The sequence below is a fragment of the Chionomys nivalis genome, chromosome 12 (assembly GCF_950005125.1).
Source record: "Chionomys nivalis chromosome 12, mChiNiv1.1, whole genome shotgun sequence".
NCBI lineage: Eukaryota > Metazoa > Chordata > Mammalia > Rodentia > Cricetidae > Chionomys > Chionomys nivalis.
In genome coordinates, this window is record NC_080097.1 from 38,226,869 (window position 1) to 38,246,816 (window position 19,948).

The 19,948-nt window shown below is 40.7% G+C and overlaps 2 protein-coding genes across 2 annotated transcripts in view; one reads left to right on the top strand and one right to left on the bottom strand.

Annotated features, from left to right (window-relative positions):
• Gtf2f2 (general transcription factor IIF subunit 2) overlaps positions 1 to 19,948 on the top strand; it is a 123,088-nt gene that overhangs the window by 55,023 nt on the left and 48,117 nt on the right. Inside the window, exon 5 of the mRNA XM_057786339.1 lies at positions 13,447 to 13,528. Within this exon, the coding sequence (XP_057642322.1) occupies positions 13,447 to 13,528 (82 nt within the window). The remainder of the gene's footprint in view (positions 1 to 13,446; positions 13,529 to 19,948) is intronic.
• Positions 433 to 1,977, bottom strand: Kctd4 (potassium channel tetramerization domain containing 4). Its single transcript, XM_057786338.1, has one exon. It carries the CDS (start codon positions 1,833 to 1,835, stop codon positions 1,056 to 1,058), a length of 780 nt encoding a protein of 259 aa, XP_057642321.1. The 5' UTR covers positions 1,836 to 1,977; the 3' UTR covers positions 433 to 1,055.

Sequence of the window (19,948 nt, forward strand, 5' to 3'; positions counted from 1 at the left end):
AATATAACAGAAATTGGGTAGTAGTTGGTGTTGACCTTGTTGGATTTTAGTACAAGTTTCTGAAGGACTATTTTACATAGTTGATTTTTAAAGGACCAGTAAAGTTGTTTTGTAATAGTGTTGTTGAGTAATGTTCATTTAATACTTTGAACTTGAAAAATGAGCAGGTAGAGTGATTGTGGAAATGGATTCCTCAATTCTAACACCATGTCCTCAGCTGGGACCAAGCTACCCATGCCGTGCTGGAGCTCAGTGTGCCGGGAAGTGCAGTTGTTAATTTCTGCCGCTTGCTGGACCTGTAAGGTGCTAGAGCCTGACAGTTGCTCGCATCGGTGCAGAGTATTGTGCACAATCATCAAGTAGCACTATTTATTTTTAAAGCGACATACGTAACTTTTATTACAATCATTAATACAAGCAAAGAAGCTAGCAGCGATTTTATTTATCTTTTATTGTTATCAAGCAGTTTGTTTCCTAGGAATTTTCAGCAAAATACCAGTTTATCCATAAATCTGGTATGAAATACAGGAACTGTAATAAAGGTTTTGATGCCTGCTATTTAAAGTCAAATCAGTAGCTCGAATATGTTTTACAATCCCATTTTGATTCACTGTCACTCTGCTTTAAGTAGCTCTGTACATTTATTTTGCTCTCCATGTTTATTTTACCAGTTCAGTGTCTTTGTAGATTTTTGCTATAAGTAGAAAGGATCTTTTAACCTTATGTTGCTAACATTTGCTATGGTGAATGATAGATGCAAGTACCCAAGACATTCTCATTGAAAGACAGCTTAAGGGAAAAAAATAGCAAAAGCATTGTCTTTATTTACAGTGTAGAAGAACCACAGCTTCACCGTAGGTAGAAGTGTGATGGCAGAACACCCCAGAGAAGGACATCTTTAGTGATAGATTTACATACCGTTAGCTCACAGTACTTGATTAGCAGCCGGGCTCTGGGACAAGCTGGCTGGGCACATTGTTTGGGACGCCTTTGATTCTGTGGCTTCCGAAGCTTGCTGGCTGCATGCTTGTTGCCTTTGTTCGTAAGACAGGTAATTACTTGATAAAATGAAGTGCATCACTGTGAACAATTGACCCTTTGGAGCAGTCCAGGCTGGTCAGCAGTCTAAAACCACACTTTAAAGCCATCATTATGGCCTCAAACTTAAGAGTTTCCAAGGTACAGACAAAGGTGTTGTCTTCCTTTAGTACAAGTCGAGTGCCGTTCTCAGACTTGATGAAGTATTTAAATTGGATGATATTTGACGACACAGAAAACTCTTCCGGAAACCCATCCAGCCTGCTTTTGGACACCAGGACAATGCGAGATTTTATTTTTGATATGAAATCAGGAGCATTACAGAAGATTCTCAGTCCTTGAGAGCGATCGTGGTTATCTGTTATTTCCAGGAAAGTAGTCTCTCGGGGTGTCAGCTGTTCTTTTTCCCACCTGGATTTCACTTCTTCTGCCAGCCCCTTGAGCTGAAAGAATTCTGCTTCTTGAGCAAGAAGTTGATTTTCTCGAAACCCTTCAGGCAATAGGAGTTCTCCATTTCGTAGGAAGTTTAGTACATGCCTGAAGAGGAGCCCATCCCTGTCTATGAAGTAATGGCCATCAGCATCAAAAGGACAGAGGATTTTCCCATTTACGATACCTTCAAGGAAAGTGTCTGGGTACTTGGTCAGGGTTTGCTTTTGAGTAATGTATAAATATCCACCAACGTTGAGGGTCATCAGTGTGGATTTGCAGTTCTTGCCTTGCTCAGCGTCTTCCAGGCTGTTGTGCCTCCCTTCATACTCCCTTTCTTTTTCTCTTCTGATTATTTTACGCTCCATTTTCAAGATGCTATTTCAGCTTGTTCTTCTTGGCTTGGAGATTTTTTTTCTTTCCTTTTAAAAAAGAAACACTACCACACACAAGCACGCCTTTATTCCGTCCCAGCCTGGCGATGCAATGAAATGCTGGCAGCACCGCCTGCGCTGGCAGCTGGGTTTTGCAGTAGGTGGCGTGTCAGCTATGCATGCAGGAGCTTTCTGGAGTAAGAGGAAAAGAGAATTTGCATTTAACTGTATCAGGGAAGGTATTTGTTGCAAAAGGATTTCTGTGTCTTGTTCTTAAAGGAAGTGAGACTTACTCAGTGTAAATTCTCTTTCCTTTGCCAGTTAATTGCCTTTCTGCTGTAATTCCCAGGTAAATGAGAATTGCTGTCCATTTCTAAAGTTCTAAGTCATAGCTTAGTCAGGAAAGGCTAATACTGAGTTATATTGTCACCATTTGGAAAGTGCCATGTGTTGAGACCTAAGGTAAAAGAAACTAGGCATATAGAATTTTCTCCTATAAAAGTCCTGTGTTGGTGGTGATGTAGACCCAGACAAAAATATTTAGGCTTACTGTTGTGACATTGCATTTGAATTTAGTTGAATTTGTATGTGTTTTGGATTTGGGTCTCTTTGTTGAATGAAAAGAAATTTGCATAGCTTTTCACAAAAGGGTTTTTTTTTATTTTTTACTTCAAGGTTTAAAAAATCACATAGCTGTCTTTGTGGTGTTCGTTCACGTTTTGTTGGTTATGGTCTCCAATACAAATCCATGAGCTTGCCGGGCGTGGTGGCGCACGCCTTTAATCCCAGCACTTGGGAGGCAGAGGCAGGCGGATCTCTGTGAGTTCGAGACCAGCCTGGTCTACAAGAGCTAGTTCCAGGACAGGCTCCAAAACCACAGAGAAACCCTGTCTCGGAAAAAAAAAAAAAAAAAAAAAACAAACAAACAAAAAAAAAAATCCATGAGCTTCCTTCACCCTAAGCCTGCTTCAGTGTTGACCAGTCTTGGGCTACTGCAGAAGATACTGTAGCCTTAGCGTGTGCATGTGCTGGGATAACGGGGGAAGGTGGAGATTCTAATTGCCTGCTCAATAGTAGTAGTGTCGTGGACAAGTTAGGTTTGTGTCTTCTTTCACAAAGAGCAACAGGATAGTGTAGTGCAGTGCCTCTCTGTCCCGCTGCCCTGAAACTGCCTTCCAAAGCATTTTAGGATTCCTAGCTTACACTACTAGAATCAAGGGCCTGGTGATAAGAAATCTAGATGCATTTCCCAGTGTGTATTGTGAGCAGCTTGTCTACTTAAAATTACCCTGAGGAGCTCTGTTCTTAGAGTAAGACTTTGGCTTTTATATGAAAGTCACTTATATTTTCATTGCATTAATGATTATTTTTAAATTATCTGTGTATTGTTACAGATATTAGAATAGGAGAATAAGTTGTCATTTGAAAATGCTCAACTTTTACTTTCTATAAACAGGGTTAATTTTTATTAGATATGTTTAAAAATTATATATCCTTATAGCAGGTAATGAATTTAAAATTTAATACTAAGGTTATCAAAAGCTAATTGAAATTGGACTAGAAATCTAAGGCATAATCATTTTTTGGCTGAATGTTGAAATTTAGCTTCTCTGCTTTACCAAAGATGAAATTGCTTTCCAGAGAGCTTTTAGTTTTTTCCTGGGATTTTGCACCTTGTTTTGTGGAAAGCTGTAAACTAATACGTCCTTCTTAGCCCTGCAACATTTAGAAAGAGTGCTCCTACTGTCTGACAGAGGAAGAGGTGGTGTGTGTGTATGTGTGTATGCATGCTTGTGTGTGTTTGTGTTTTAGAACCAAATCTTTTCTATGGTATTACTTATTTTAAAAACTGAGTAGTTGGGTGTGGGTACAAGTTTGGAAATCATAGGTTTTTGTTGTTATAAGTGAATGTCAGCAAGAGTATACTAGTTTCATTAGATAGGTACAGTTCTTTTTTATGAACTAACAGAGCACCAGAATCGATACAGTATGGTCATACTTCAGGGATAGGTTTCCTGGTGTAGCTGTGCTTCCTTAGCCCCGCTCTAGATGCCTTTACTGGGCAGACTTGATGCTGTTGCTGCTAAGAAATGGGCTTCTGTAGGGTGGTGAGCAGGTAGGAGCACAGGCAGGTCTGCTGTCTTCTGCCTGAAAGTTCACTTAATAGTTTCTGCTGCCATAATTTCAACAGCACTGATGAACACTGCTTCTTCATCTTGCCTTCTGTGTTGTGTTATTTTATTGGTTTGTTTTTGAGACAGAGTCTCACTTTAACCCACCCAGTCCTCAGAGTCTTAGTAGTCCCCTTCTTCAGCCTCTGCAGCGCTGGGCTTGCAGGTGTGAGGCACCGTACCTAGCTTACAGGTTTGCTGTGATAGCACAGTCCAAGGACTCATCCGCATGTGCCTCTTACCCTGAACACGTCCTCACTCTTAACTTCTCTTTGGTGTACTTTGCTTCTGCAAACCTGACGTGCATGATGTGCTTGCCAGCATGACTGCTTGTGATTGAAGCCTTCTCCTGAGATATAAATCAACAGGACTTTGCTTTTGTGTCTTGTCTGCCATCTTGATATTTTAAAAAAGGAAACTGGTTTTCAGTAGATGCCACCTCATTCATATTACCACCATTTCAGCCAAATGATTATATTCATGGAATTACAGCGTTCCTTTGATCATTACTGCCTGTTGTGGTACACTTGCCAGCTTGGCTTCTTGTAGACTCTTCTAACTGTATTATTTGTGATCGATGCTCGTAGTAGGTAGTCAGTCAGCAATAGACTATAAAATAGTTCTTCTGTAACAATAGCAGAGATAGCCCCTATTTACATAGCTCTTTCTCTGCCTCACTACAGTCCAGCAATTCTAACACAAGAGCCTAAACCATACATCAAAGATTGGCTCCTAGGTGCCTTTGATAACCACCTTAGAGGATTTCATATAACTTTGTAGGCAGGAAGACATCTTTGTGAAGAGTAGAGGCCTGCCTGCCTTTTGTTACAACCTGAATTTTTTTATAAGAGTTGGATTGGATCAATATGGTAGTACCTGCCCTTATTTATCTCTAGCACTCAGAAGTCAAGGCTGGAAGATCCTGAGTTCAAGGCCAATCTGGGCTACATAGTAAGGTCACAGACACACACACACACACAGAGAGAGAGAAAGAGAGAGAGAGAGAGAGAGAGAGAGAGAGAGAGAGAGAGAGAGAGAACGAAAACAATATAGAGAGATAACCTCAAACACTGTGATCACAAGTCTTACAAAAAGAACCCTTCAGCAACTTCGAAACTGTAAATGGGTTGTTGGTTTAAGCATTTCCTTAAATAGGCCCAGTGCCTAAACAGATTCTGGCATGACTTTCCATTTGAAGTAATACTCATCTACTGTCTGTAGAAAGCAGAATTTATTCTAGGTTAATAATGGGAGGAATTCACATCTTTTCTACTAACTTTTAATGGGAGTGATTAACACAGGACATGATTATAATATTTGCATGCTCTATATGTATGTTGCTTGACAGATATAAGGAGAGGCCAGTGTCCCCAGACTCAGCAGCTCCCTCTTCTGTGAGATCCAGACACTGCCTTTAAGGAAGCAGGATTGTCTTAGGAGCTTCTATTAATAGAAAGACACCCTGCCCCCACAGATCTCTGCCAGATCTTTTGGCTGTTTTTACACATTTGCTTGTATTCCTTATTCTTTGGAATGGTTGGTTCCTGTGACCTAGAAAGAAAAGTGAAAGCAGCCATAGCTGGCAGTTTGTACTGGATCTACTTGGTGCCTCTCTGCCTGTGACTCCCACTCTGTCTCCTCTTTATTGATCTGCGCTTTGACTTCACTCTGCTGTCACAGGCCGAGTTTCTCTTTCTGACATGTGGCTTGTTTCTTCATAGCCTCCTGTTAAAGCATTGGCTGTGAGAGGCATTCATATTGCTATTCCCTATGAATATTTTATGTTAGCCTTTCTTGTATTAAAAAATGAAACACCACTAAATCAAGGGTTTTTCCATGTGAGTCTAGTTCTGTTTGCATGTCAAAGTTTAGCTGCATTTTGAAATAAAAAATTCATCTGTATTGTGTATTTCTGGAATTCGACTCTTACTGACACAAGTACAGAGTCAGCTAACTGGTCGCAGCATCACACAAGCTATGCAGAAGACCAGAACCTTCCTAGAACTCGCGCTGGACATCACCTCTGGCCAGAAGAGCACATGAATGTACCATACATGTTGCTTGAACATGTGCACATGCCTTTGCAGTGTTTCTTCTCCATGGAAGGCAAGGGTGCGGTCACTTTGGCACATTTTTTTTAGTCGCCTTTTAAGAGTACAGAAAACAGAAATGTTTTATCAAAAGAACAAATAAAAATAGCAGACTAGCTAAGAAGTTCAGGTAAAATTTTGTTCCACATTTTTGCTTTTTGCTTACAGAAACAATCATGACAACTTTTAAATCCTATTTATTCCTACTGTGTGTACTTTGTAGATGAATTGTTCAATAAAATTTATGTCTTATAAGTAGAAGTTAAGCTTTAAAATTATTTTTAGTGAAGATTTTGCTTGTTTGGTGTGTGATGTGTGCGGGCATACTGGCCACAGCACCCTTCCAGATCAGGGGACAAGTGGGAGAGTTGGTTCTCTCTTTCTGTCCTGTAGATCCTGGGAACTGAATCCAGCTCATCAAGCTTAGTGGCAAACACTGTTGCCGATGAGCCAACTTAAGTGTGACCACTTGAAATTTTGTTCTACCCAGAACAGCAAAGCGTCTCTGTCAGCCGTCAGGTCAGTCTGGAGTTAGAATGTTGTACAAAACTCATCTTTGTGGTTTTCTGTGGCAAAGTCAAGTCTCCGTGTGTCTTTGAAAAGTAGTTATTTTATGTTAATAACCACGTCTACAATTTCTAAATGAATGGTGTGATTTTGAACACTTTCATAAAGTCTGTGTGTAGTGGATTAGGGATGGAGAAGTCTCACTTTTTTTCACACTTAACATTTCTAAAATTGTCCTAAAGTCATTGACATGCCAAAATTTCCAGCATTTTGTTTCCATAGTGGTACATTACATAATGATGACTATTAAAATTGATGTCATTTTTTAAGCAACTCTGAGATACTCCCTTCATATCTCAGGAAAATAAAGGAGGATAAAGAATGTTTGGGGATGGGAATGAGAGTGAAAGAGGAGAGGGATACTGGAAGACTCGGAAAGAGGCTGCTAACTACTGAACAGTAAGCTCTGTGAGAGCACCTCTCCCTCCCGCACCACAGCCAGAGTGCCCCCTCCCTCCCACGCACCACAGCCTGAACCCCCCCTCCCTTCTACACACCACAGCCAGAGCGCCCCCTCCCTCCCACACACCACAGCTAGAGCAGTCACTTGGGAGTGAGTCCAGCAGGCTTTCAAAACTCTCCAGGGCGGCGGGGACTGATCATCAGCCAGAAGAGCCAGCAATTAAAGAATTGTGCCCTGAGGAGGGTCTTAAATTCAGGGGTCTGCTGGGGTTAAAGGCATGTGCCACCGCTCCCTGCCTAAGAAAGGCTTCTAACTTAAAGGAGGTTTGCTTTTTTGTTTGCGTAGTTAAGAAAGGGGAGAGATCTTTTTGCTCATAGTTGCGGGGGTTTCATTCTGTGTTTGGCTAGCTCTGCTGCTTTGGGCCAGTGTGAGGTGGAGAGCATGTGGTGGATAGTGCTTACCTCATGGTAACCGAGAGCCAGGGCTCTCTCATAGGAGGTCTAACCCCTGTAGTTGGAAGAACTCTAAATGCTATCTTGAAAAACCTAAAGAACTCAACTACTGTTGCTAATTGCACATGGTAAAGAGAACAGGAGTTATTTGGGGCTGGTGAGATGGCTCAGCAGTTAGAGCTCTGGCTACTCTTCCAGAGGAACCAAGTTCGATTTTCAGCAACCACATGGTGCATAGCAACTCCACATATAACTCCAGTCCCAGGGAATTCAGTTCCCTCTTTGGTCCTCTGAGGGGCACTGCATGTATGTGGTTCACAAATCTAGACACAGACTAAACACTCGTACATAAAGAAATACAATTTCTTAAAAAGAGAGAGAGCAAGAGTTTAAAAAGGTGAACTTAACAGGACATGAATCCGATTTTGCTGAGTTAATCTCTAACTTCAAATATAGTTGCTAAAGCTAGTAGCTTCCTTTAATCAGGGCCTAATACAAACCAGAGGTTGAATGTTCATGAAACTTGGATCTGAAATCCAAAGTGGATTTTAAAGTTTGCATTATGAACTTTAAATTAGGAATCATGTGGAGCACAGGACCACCTCAGATGTCAGAGCCCTTGCTTTCTACCTTGTTTTAAATAGTTGTTGTTGTTGTTCGCCACTGTGTACAGAAGCTAGTGATGGGGTCCTCCTATCACTGCCTCCCATCCTGCATAGAACCTTTGGGGTCATAGACGTGCACTACCTCATCCAGCTTTACGTTTAAACTTGGCTCTTGGTGATCACATGGAGCAAGTGCTTCCCCACTGAGCCATCTCCCCAGCCTGTTTTCCTTTCTTGAAAGCAACTATGGGAGTAGAAATTGTCTCTTTGTAGCATTATGTCCACATCTGCGTTTAAGGGACTTTTGTGTTAATTTAATCATTTATTTTCTGAAGTCTAGTGGGACGGTTACTTGCTAGCTTTATAGAAGAAGTTAAAATAATACAAATGTGGGAGTTTTACAACATTGGTGCACTGTTATTCTTTGAGCAAAAAAAAAAAATCTGTTTAGTGTCTACAGAATGACAGGGTTGTCCAAACTTCTTCACACATTTGATATCGTCTTTCATACCCTTAACCAGCCACTTTCCTTTCTGCTGCTAGACACCAGTTTGTCACCAGCAGGAGCTTTTAGGCAGGGTCCCAGCATCTGTGTGCATGCCTGTGTCCCTACCCCTCTTTCTTCCTGTCCATGAGGGAAAAAAAGAGCAGTACATAGGACTGAGGAAGTGAGATCCTGGGCCTAGTTCTCAGTTACAGTTTTAGATTTTTATTTTAAATTGGGAATTCTCAACACATGATTCGAATGGTATTATAAGAAAGCATGTATCATCTCAAATTCTGAAGGTCAGATAAGATCAAAATACCAACTCACAAATTAATAATGATTACCTCTCACCTTTTAATGAAAAGGGAATACTGAACTCACTTAACTGATTTGTTGAGGTGCCACGTAGTCACACTCAGATGTCTCTAGGGAGGGAAGCTGCTGGGAAATGGTACCAAATGAGGAGAAAGGAGACTACTGGGAATATTAAAAATTATTTACCTTTTAGATGAACAGGATTGGTAGAAGTACTTCTGTTCTCTCCGAAGATGGTAGGCACAGGAGTGATTGGTGGGAGTCACTTTAAAAGTTAGAAGATCGGCTTGAAGTCTTAGTAACTCGCTACTGATCTGTGTAGCTGGAGTTGGAAGTGTTCTCAAGGATGTCCACGTGCAGATGGATCCTGAGTAGTCTTGTGGAAATGAATAGCTAACTTCTGGATGCCTGAGGACTTCCTGACCTAGGTTGACCTCATTGCTCACGTGCCAGCGCTAACACGAACCCTTCCTGCTTACTTACTAATCTAACTTGCTGAAGCTTGAGGTGACTTTAACTATTCACTTCCCTTCCACTCTTCAAAATGGACTGGGAGCCTACAAATCTGTATTTAGGGTATGTTTTGTTTATTTACTGTTAATTTTTTCTCTCTGCTCTCATTATACTTATTAGAGGGTTTTTGGGTTTTTTTTGTTTTGTTTTTTTGGGTTTTTTTTTTTTTACTATAAAACAAGAACAGAAATGAATAAAGCAATCTGACTAAAGAATTGGGTAGGTTAGAAAAGATCTAAGGTTGAGGCAGGATTTCTCTGTGTAACCACCCTGGCTGTCCTTGAACTCACTTTGTAGACCAGGCTGGTCTTGAACTCAGAGCTCCACCCACTTCTGCCTCCCTGAGTATGGGGTTAAAGGTGTGCACCACCACACCAGTTAAGTGCTTTACTCCCATCAACCATAGAAAAGTTGAACAAATGCCCAGACCTAGGAAAGGGAAGGGAGGAACTGAGTGTCTCAAGACTCTCAGTAGAATGAGCTTGTGTGTCCTCATTGCAGATTGTAGTCATAACCATATGGTCTTAGGTCTCGGTGGTTGGAGTTCCTGAGCTGAAAATTCCCAGTACAAGAGAGTGTCTGGGCTGTTCCAGACACCCTCAGTTCCCTTATCATCCCCACTTCTACCTTTTCATCTTCCCAGTTGTCAGAGTTTCTAGCGAAGCTGTTATTGACCCCCAGTTGGACATAATTTCTCTCCGGGTTTACTCTGTGTCTGCGTGTTCACTGTGTAGCACTTGTAGTCTTAGTAGAGTAGAATCCCGTGGGTGACATAGAGGGCCGTGTTCAGTTCATTAGATGGTAGGAAATGATTTCACTAGCAAGTTTCAGGGTCTGCAAACAAACAAATGTGATGCATATGTATTCCTGTGGTTTACCTTAATACTTTAAAACTGTCTAGCTGCTTATTAATAATGTAAGATAAAGCTTTGCTTTGTGTATGGGATGGGTGTCGTTTGGTCATCTGCTTTCTCTTTCTTGTGGAAGCTAAACCTGTAATCAGTTTCATTTCTTCAATCACAAAGTAAGAACTTAGATACAGCAGTAACATTAATCAGATCCGTATAGATATACGCTTATCTTCTGTCTCCAGATTCACAACAAATTTTAAAGTATGTTTTAAAAGCAATTTACATTCACAAGTCTTTGACATAAGACTTACATAGAAACAGCCCATGTGCCACATCCCTTCCCTTAACTTAATAAGCCTATCTGATCCATAATCAAATTATATAATTACTTAAACTAGCATCAACAAGTTTGAACAGAAGTATGTGGGAGTGCTTGAGATTAACCTACTACCCACCAGTGTGTATGGCGCGCTGTAGGCATCTGTCACTGTATTTAATAGTGGGTAAAGGAGCGCCTGTGGAAATGTGGAAATAAATTAAGAGGTATGTCCACTGCTTCCATTATATTGAGTTTGCTTGTGTAACTTTTTCCCGTCCTAGTAGACCCGAATATGAGTTTCCAGCGCTTTCCTTACCTATAAGTAAGTCACATCAGGGCCTGGAGTGCTGGCCTGGCAGGACGGAGCACCGATGTTCATCTCTCGGCACCATTTCTAGTTCTCACGACCACCTAGAATTCCAGTTTGCAGACATTAAATACCCGTCCAACCCCCCGGCCTGTCTGGGCAGTGCACACGTTTCATGTACATACGCATACATGTTTTTCTAGTTACTCCCCAGAAGACCGTCGTTCTGTCCCCACTATCAGTGTCAGCTGCCTCACAGCACCTATAGCCCTACCCCGGAGGATCTGAGGCCTCCAGTCACCAGCAGTGGCATGCATGTGAGTGCTTTAAGCTAGGATTTCATGTTTCATTTATTTCCCTTGAACTATAAGTAATGTAAGAAAAGATGCATGGCTCAGTGGGGAAAATACAAGTACATGTTCCCATGAGGCTTTTGAGAAGTATGTTAGCTATAAACAAGGAGCAGGCAAATCATGCTTGGGGAGGAGGGGACATACCCAAAGTCAGTTGGTGTCTAAACTTAAGAGAGGGAATAAGGGAAGCAGAACACTCACTAATGATGGGAAAATTCATTGTTATTATTAAGGCTTTCCCTTTAACTTGAGAAGCATTTGAGAGCAGTTTTAGGTCTGAAAGGATGGTATGGTAAGAAGAGAATGTTACTGCTCTGCCTGAGTAACCTTGACTGAAGAATTGAAAGTGTTGGTCAAGTTAAAATGAGCATGGGCTTTGAGCTTGCTCCCACCCTTTAAGAATTAAGTGCAATGTATCCTTTTGAAGTAGGTAGTGCTAAATAGGTGGGGAGCATTGACAAATAGTGGTAAAGGTCGCCTTTTTTTTAGCATTCATTGTTAGTAAGTACTTGAATTTGTGGTTGACTTACTATCAGGACTCTCATCTAGACTTACTTTGTTTCAGAAAAAGTATCTTTTACTATGCAGTGTTGGACTTTTCATCATATACTTAGGATACAAATACATCAGAATTTTCCAGATTTTTTTGCTGTGAGGCTGGAACACATTCTTGTTTTGAACTCTTAGTTTCATCTGAGAGATCAGCCGTGATACAAGATTTGTGTTTACTTTGAGAAAATTTAAAGTTTAGTCTTACTAACTTCACTTGCAACAGGGACTTCAGGTTTAAAATGTAAAGAATTGTGGATTATATACTATTTCTTTCCTTGCACACTGTAGTGTGAAGTCAGTATGGGTCTTGTCATTTTGCTTTCTAGGTACCTCTTAGCCTCTGCTGAAGATTTTTTTATATTGAGGTATTCTGGGAATATTTAATTCAGATGGTGTGTTTCATAATTAGTATTTAGGACCCCAGGATATAACTCCTTGAATCTTGGAGACAAAAATCTGGGAAAGTCACTAGAAGATTTTCTAGTATAAATGTGGTATAAATAAATTTGTATAAATGGGGTTCCGTGTGAGTCCGCCCACACATGTACAGTGTGTCACTCACTGTTCGTATAGCTTACGTGTGCTGCTTGAAGACAGTGCTGTATCGTAATCATCTTTGATTCTACATGCTGCCTTTACACGGTAGTCACTTACATTAGTAGAATGAATGGAGTAAGTCATCCTTAAGAGACGAATCAGTGCATTTCTGCTTAGTCAGAGGATTTTCTTATTCTCTGCTCAGGGGTCAGGTGAATTCTCATGGAAATGACTGACCAGGAGCTGTTCCTAACCATAGTCTTAGATTTTCAAGTTGTCATAAAGCTGCTGTCTGTGAGAGGCTTACATCATAGGCCACGCCTATCAGCTGCACTCTGCCACAGTGCCTGATGCCAGGAAGCTTGCAAGGCCCACGTTTATTGGCTCTTTCTGTTCCTCTTGGTTTTAAGTCAGGGGCACTAGACGAAAGAAAATTGCATTTCTATTTAGACAAATATTCATAGTACATTCACTGTTTACTTATAATAGTCTTGTTGTGTAGCCCAGGCTGACCCTAAATATGTATTCGTCCTTATCTTCCTCCCCAGTTTTATGACCGCAGACATGTGCCTTCCTCGGTTTACAGATTCATGTTGACACACTCTTTATCATTTATGATTCAGAGTACATAGTATAACCAGATAATGAGTTGCCGAGTTTCACAGTATTTTGTTAGCTGACTGTTCTCCCCACAGGGTGTTCTAGAACCTCATTTGTGTTTTTATATAGGGATCTTTGATTTAGTGCTTTAGACTTACTGTATTTTCAGAAGTTACTTATGTTACAGATGGAATCCACCTTTTTATTTGATTGTATGCCCTTTAGGCTGGTTTAGTCTGAGTGTGTTCTTAAAGCTGCTGTTGACAAGGGGCTGTGTAGCTCAAGAAACAAGCCAGAAAGTCTCCAGTTTGCAGCTCACTAAGAATGAGTTTTCTGTATTGTGATAAGTGAAATTGCTATCAACTTAATAGTGTCCTTTTGTTTCCTTGGATTCTATGAATCATGTTTTAGTTATATGTCAAAATGCCATCTTGGAAATGATGAATGTTATCTCTGAATACAGTTTTTCTCTTTCCATTCAAGATAAACTGTCATTGGAAGGAATAGTGGTACAGAGAGCGGAATGCCGACCTGCTGCCAGTGAAAACTACATGAGATTAAAGAGGTTGGTGTTTTGTGACTTTAAACTGATTCTTGATATTTTTCTTGGCGCTTAGGATACTTACATTAGATTGCTTATTGGCTGCATGCAAACCATGGTTCTGTTTGTAATGTTTGCTTCCAGCTCTTCGAGTTCTAAATAAAGTAGTAAATTCCGTGTGATGCTACACACTTTTAATCCCAGCAGATCTCTGTGAGTGAGGCTAGCTGGTCTACATAGTCAGTTCCAGACCATCCAGGGCTACACATTGAGACCCTGTCTCAAAAACAACAAAGAAACAAGTGGCAAGAGTGTTTTTAGAGAACCGTCAGGACCTGGCTGTTGAAACTACCTTCCATTTTGTTTTTGTTTTTGTTTTTTTTTTTTTTTTTTTGGTAGGGATGACTTGGTTTGGTTTTACAGACCAAACCAAATCAAGTTTTTGTGACATGGCTCTCACTTGCTGTGGAGCTTGCTGCTTTAACTGAGTATCTGGGGTTTATTTCCCCGTTCCCACCTCCCAGCACTGGGATAGTTTCACACCTTTGCTGGGGTTCTAGAGAGAAAACTCAAGTCCTCCTACTTGGCAGATGCTTTTCCAAGGAAGCCGTCTCCCCACCATGAATTTTTTTTTTTTTTTTTTTTTTTTTTTTTGGTTTTTTCGAGACAGGGTTTCTCTGTGGTTTTGGAGCCTGTCCTGGAACTAGCTCTTGTAGACCATGAATTTTGATTCTCTAATGGGATGTTTCAGAGGTCTTTGTACTACTGTTTTATTTTCAAAGGCTTTAATTTTCTTTCAATGAATGTGTATCAGACTACTGTCTGAAGAAGCAAGTATAGCTGTCAAAGTATCATCTTGCTTTTGATCGTTTGAGAATTTTATAAGGTTGCATATTATTAAATACTTCAGCCCCCCCAGCTTTAATATACATTAACTTTTTTAATTACTATTAAAGACAATGACTTTGAGTCAGCAATTTTTTTCAAAACCCTTAAATGTTATATACCAGTTTCATGATTAGTATTTGATAGATTTCAGTACTATGAGAAGTGCTCTTCCATCCATTCATCTATCTGCCCATTCATTCATTCCGTACTGTCTTCCATCCATTCATCTATCTACCCATTCATTCATTCCGTACTGTCTACCAGGTGCATTTTAGGTCCCAGAGAAACCATCGTACCTGGGATAGACACTGTTGCTAAGCAACTTTCCCACAGGCTGGTTGTAACCAGGCAGTGCTGCACCTTGAGAAAGTTCTGTAAAAGAAGTTGCCTCCTGGCTGTCCAGCATTCTTACCTGGGAGGCAGTAGTTGAACTTAGCATCTCTAAGTTTACATTGTATTATAAATTTCCCCCCTTTCTTGATTGCATTAGATGCTTTTTCCTGGTGCAAAAGGCTGGATGTGGTTTTGTTCTTTTGTCTAATTATTCCCATAATTCACATGCCTCCCTGGGGTAAGTAAAAGAATGTCAGTCAAAATGAAAATTACCATTGTAAAACTGTCAGAAGATAGTTCACTCTTTCTTTGCAGCCTATAAAGTTTATGCTATAATACAAGGCTTTTTGAAAAATGATCTTCAGATAACTGGAAATGTTGAAAAATACAAAATTAGGTTTGGACTACTTGTTGAGACCTCTTTTGTGGCCTTATTTTTACTTAAAGGACTTAAATCTGTGGATGAGAGCAGACGGGCCATCTGCTGTGTTTGTAAAATGTCTGCCTTATTTTTACCAAAATGAAAATTATATAGCTTTAAAAATATACTATATGGCCAAGTATTCATATTTTAGCCTTAAGTGACTGAAAGAAAGAGGCAGAGTGACTCAGGAAGTGCTGATCATGTATGTCACAGAGTAGATGACATCAGTTTTGAAAGCTGAGATTATTTTGACTAAATAGCAAAAGATAAGGGTAGGAAGAACCTTCAGAATAGATGGCCTGACATAAAGACAAGAATTGTATAGTCTCTAAACCTAGATGTGGGACTTATGTAAAAGACAGCTACCTTTGTGTCATGAGCGCTGCACACACTCATCTATTATCTACTATTTGTCCCATATGTTAGCAACAACTCCAGATCTCTCCCTTAGAACCTCAGAATCAGCCGGGCGGTGGTGGTACACACCTTTAATCCCAGCACTCGAGAGGCAGAGGCTGGTGAATCTCTGAGTTCGAGGCTAGCCTGCTCTACAAGAGCTAGTTCCAGGACAGGCTTCAAAGCTACAGAGAAACCTTGTCTAGAAAAAACAAAAAACAAAAAAATGAAAAGAACCTCAGAATCACCAGCGTTCCAAAAACCTTCCACCCCACAGCCAATGTCTCAGAAAGTCTTACAGATTGTATCTTCAGAATCCTTGTTTCTGTATTCCAGCCTTGCCTTCAGCAAACTTGCCTTAAACAAACCACAGAAGCAGCCACATTTTCTCACCTCCATTATTTTGCATTCGCTTGCCATCCACCAGAATCCAGCTTCCCACCCTCGTCTCCTCGGCAAAGTAGCCAGTTCTCTGCAGGTTCCTTTGCTCCTGATGTCTCAGCTACTTCCCGTCTTACTCAGAATCAAATTCAAGTCTTTGTACTGGTCAGTAGAAGCCTCCATGGTCACTGCCTTCTCTCCATCCTTGTCTCGGCCCCTCCCTTCCCATTTTGCATCAGTTACCCACTCCCCTTAGTGGTCAGTGAGAGCTCTCTGGGCCCTCTGTGCAGTGGTTTTCAGCCTGCAGCAGCCGTTCCCCTCTCGCTACACCTTTCATTAAGGCCCACCTGGACCACCTACCACAATTCTCCACGCTTGTTCTCTGCATTGCATTTCTTCTTTCGTGTCTCCCCTCCTGGACTGGAACATTTACCTAGCTTTACCCTAACTTCTCCCTACGGCAGCTAAAGCTCTCATGAGAACAGGGGTTTTACTAGTTTTTTGGCTTTAGATTTGGTGCATGTCTGTTTAATTTTTTTCTCACACATTTAGACTATTTCATGCCACACAGTAAACAGTCAGTAAATACTTGGTAAGAAAGACAAAAAAAAAAAAAAATGGGCTTGAAAGTTTTTTGCATGTCATTTCGGAAGGTACCAAAGAGTTTGTCTTTTTTACTGGTTAGAACATGAAGAGATTTGTATCTTAACCAGATCATTCTGTCCATAGGCTGAAGATAAGAAAAAGGGAAGGAAACTAGAGGCTGAAGAGATGCCCAGACACAGAGTCTGCTTCAGCAAGGAGGCGAAAAGCTATGTTTAGGGGCTATTCTGAGGCAGAGTCTGGGACTAAGTGCACTCAAGCTTGAGGGGTTTGTGAGATGACTGATTTCTCTAGCTGGAGATGGCTCTGTGGCCTGGATGTGTGTGTGTCCCACCGTGACTGTCAGATCGGCTCCATTCCGTCATGTGGATCACACAGGAAGTAACAGGCCCATGGAAGAGGAGAGACTGGAGGGCTTTGTAATTTCCATACCCATCTTAATGTAAGTCCTAGCTGACAGTTTACCAAAAAGATTGAAAGCAGAAGTTCTTAGCGAGGCGAGGGCAGAACCAGCGATTAGACTATGAAAACAGCAAGAATATATAGGTTGTAAGCTGTGTTTCTTATATTACAGGGACTTAGTGCTGGGTGTATGCTTTGATCACCAAGGTACTTGTTGGGTCCTTGGGGCGGGGGTGGGAGGGGGTCGCACAAAGACTGGAACAGGACCTGAAATCTAATAAAGCAGAATCAAGCTTTATTCCCCAGAAAAAAAATTAAAAATTAAACAAATAAAACCCCATGGGGCACAAAAAGCTTATCAGCTAGCAGAGAGCACAGCCAGAGATGAATGAACCTGTAAGGCTGTGGCAAAGGACAGCTTTCGAACTCTCCCTTTTTACAGGAAGGATTAGGCAATAACAAAGGAATTTTTACAATCTTGAGGTGCCCTTCTTTGCAGTTTTTGACAGGGTTTTCTCAGATAAACTAGTGTTCGTATTTAGCACATTGTGTCTCTCTGGTACTTGCTGATGGTGTTTATGGGGCAATATAAAACCAAAAAGTCAAAAGTCATGTACATCCCATCATTTGAAAGTTAGCTCATATCAATTGCTGTTCATGAGTGGCCAAGCAGGGTATTTGAAAGCTGATCCTCAGTTTACAGAGCCAGCCTAAGTTTGCAGAGAGCCGCTTCAGCCTCGCCAATAGAGCTATGGGTGGTCAAGCAGAGTGACCCACTGTTGGTAGTTATTCCTTCAGCTGCTGAGAAAGCTGTTGATAGACTACTCTCGTTCTCTTAGGTTTACAACTTTATATTTCTTTATTTCTACATTCTTATTTCTGGAATCTGCATTTCTGTATTCTTATTCTTGGACTCTTAAAAGCTCGGTGTGTTCTTAACTCAAAAGATGCTGTTCTTGCTCCAGAGTTTACAGTCTTTGAACCTGAAAACACACATGCCCCTGCTTCTGTAAGAATATGGTTATGACGTTGTAGCAGTGAGAAGGGAAGTGTGTTGGTGCTTTGAAAGGAGAAATGGAAAGACAGATACAGGCGACATTGAAGCAGAAGTGTTTGGGAGCTGAATTGGCAAGTGGATATCCCACAGCTCAGTATCACACATAGGATCGGGTTTCTTCAGGCATCTTTGAGTACTCTCTCCTTAGTGCCATTCCCGTGTTTTGATGATCTGGCTCTTGTATCACTTTCTGGCTTCATTTTCAGCTGTTCCTCTATATAGACATGCTTAGATAACACTTGAGATTGATATTCGAGATATGCCCGGGGTTCTCCTATCATATGCCTTTGTTACATACATGCCACACTCTCTACCTACAGTGTCTTTGCCTCTGCACCTTTACAACCAGCCCATGTGTTGCACCCTTCAGCAAAGTCTCTTCACAGTTCCCGTTGCCACCCACTTGGGATCTGCCATTCTTCTTTGCACATTGCCACATACTTAATCTTTAATGATGTGTGTAAGTGTCTGTCTGTGCCTTGTTTTCTGTTGTCCTCAGAAGTAGTTTCTTCTGTAGCATTCTGGTAATCGTGATAGCAGGGACTGCATTATCCTTCCTTTCCTTGCTCGCTCCCTGTTTTCTTTTCTATTTTTGTATTTGTGGTTTCTTGAATAGTGTATTCTGAATAACAAATAGCCAAACATATATGTAGGCGTAAAGTGGATTAAAGTAGAAAAATTGTCAAAATGACATACAGAAACATGGGAATCATTGACACCCAGCTTTTCTTTTACTCCATGCCGTTCTTAAAGTCTGGACTTTTTCAGTTTTATACATATGTATATATGTGTGTATTAAGTGTGTGCGTGTACACACACACTGTTGAACAGAAGCATGTGATTGCAAATTATATTGGGGCTTGAAAGATGGCTCAGTGGTTAAGAGTGGCTGCTCTTCCAGAGGTCCTGAGTTCGATTCCCAGCAACCACATGGTGGCTCACAACCATCTGTAATGAGATCTGGCGCCCTCTTCTGGCGTGCGGGCATACATAGAGGCAAAATGTTGTATACATAATAAATAAATAAATATTTAAAAATTATATAAACACTTTAAGAATTTTATTTTACTAATAAGTTCTTGTTATAGCCTTATGAAATTTTGGTTGATAAGTTTTCAATTTGACGATTATATATCCATCAAATATAAGCTAATAAGATTGTGCTGTTTATTTAGATAAAGGTAGAAGTTAAGTTTGTAATGCTGGAAAATAAAAGATGAACTGAGGAGATGCCTTAGTGGTTAAGAGTGTCTACTGCTCCCCCAAAGGACCTGAGTTTGGCTCCACCTGCACCCATGTGCACACACACCCACACATGCCCATATTTTTTAATTAAAAAACAGGATTAGAGTACTTACTTAGCATGTGAATCCAGTTTTTCACTCCCTAATGCTACTGTGTGCATGTATAGTTTACAAAAAAAAAAAAAGCTAGTTTTCCATTTGTAGAAAATACACCCTGTTGGGGAATAGTATTATTTTAAGGTGCGTTGCTTTTGCTTATGCTGCATTTGTTAAGCTCTGTAAAGCTGCAATTCTCTGCCTGTGTAAAACACCTGATGGTCTAATAAAGAGCTGAATGGCCAATAGCGAGGCAGGAGCAAGGATAGACAGGCCTGGCAGGCAGAGGAGATAAATAGAAGGAGAAATGAGGAAGAGAAGAAACAAGAGAACAAGGAGAGGAGAATATCAGGGCTCAGCCACCCAGCTACACAGCAAGCCATGGAGAAAGAAGTAAAAAAGGTATACAGAAATAGAAAGATAAAAGCCCAGAGGCAAAAGGTAGTTGGGATAATTTAAAGTTAAGAAAAGCTGGCAAGAAACAAGCCAAGCTAAGACTAGGCATTCATAACTTAGAATAAGCTTCCATGTGTTATTTATTTGGAAGCTGGGTGGTAAGCCTCCCAAAAAAAGACAAAGAATTCAAAGATCATAACATCATATCACAACACCCACACCCA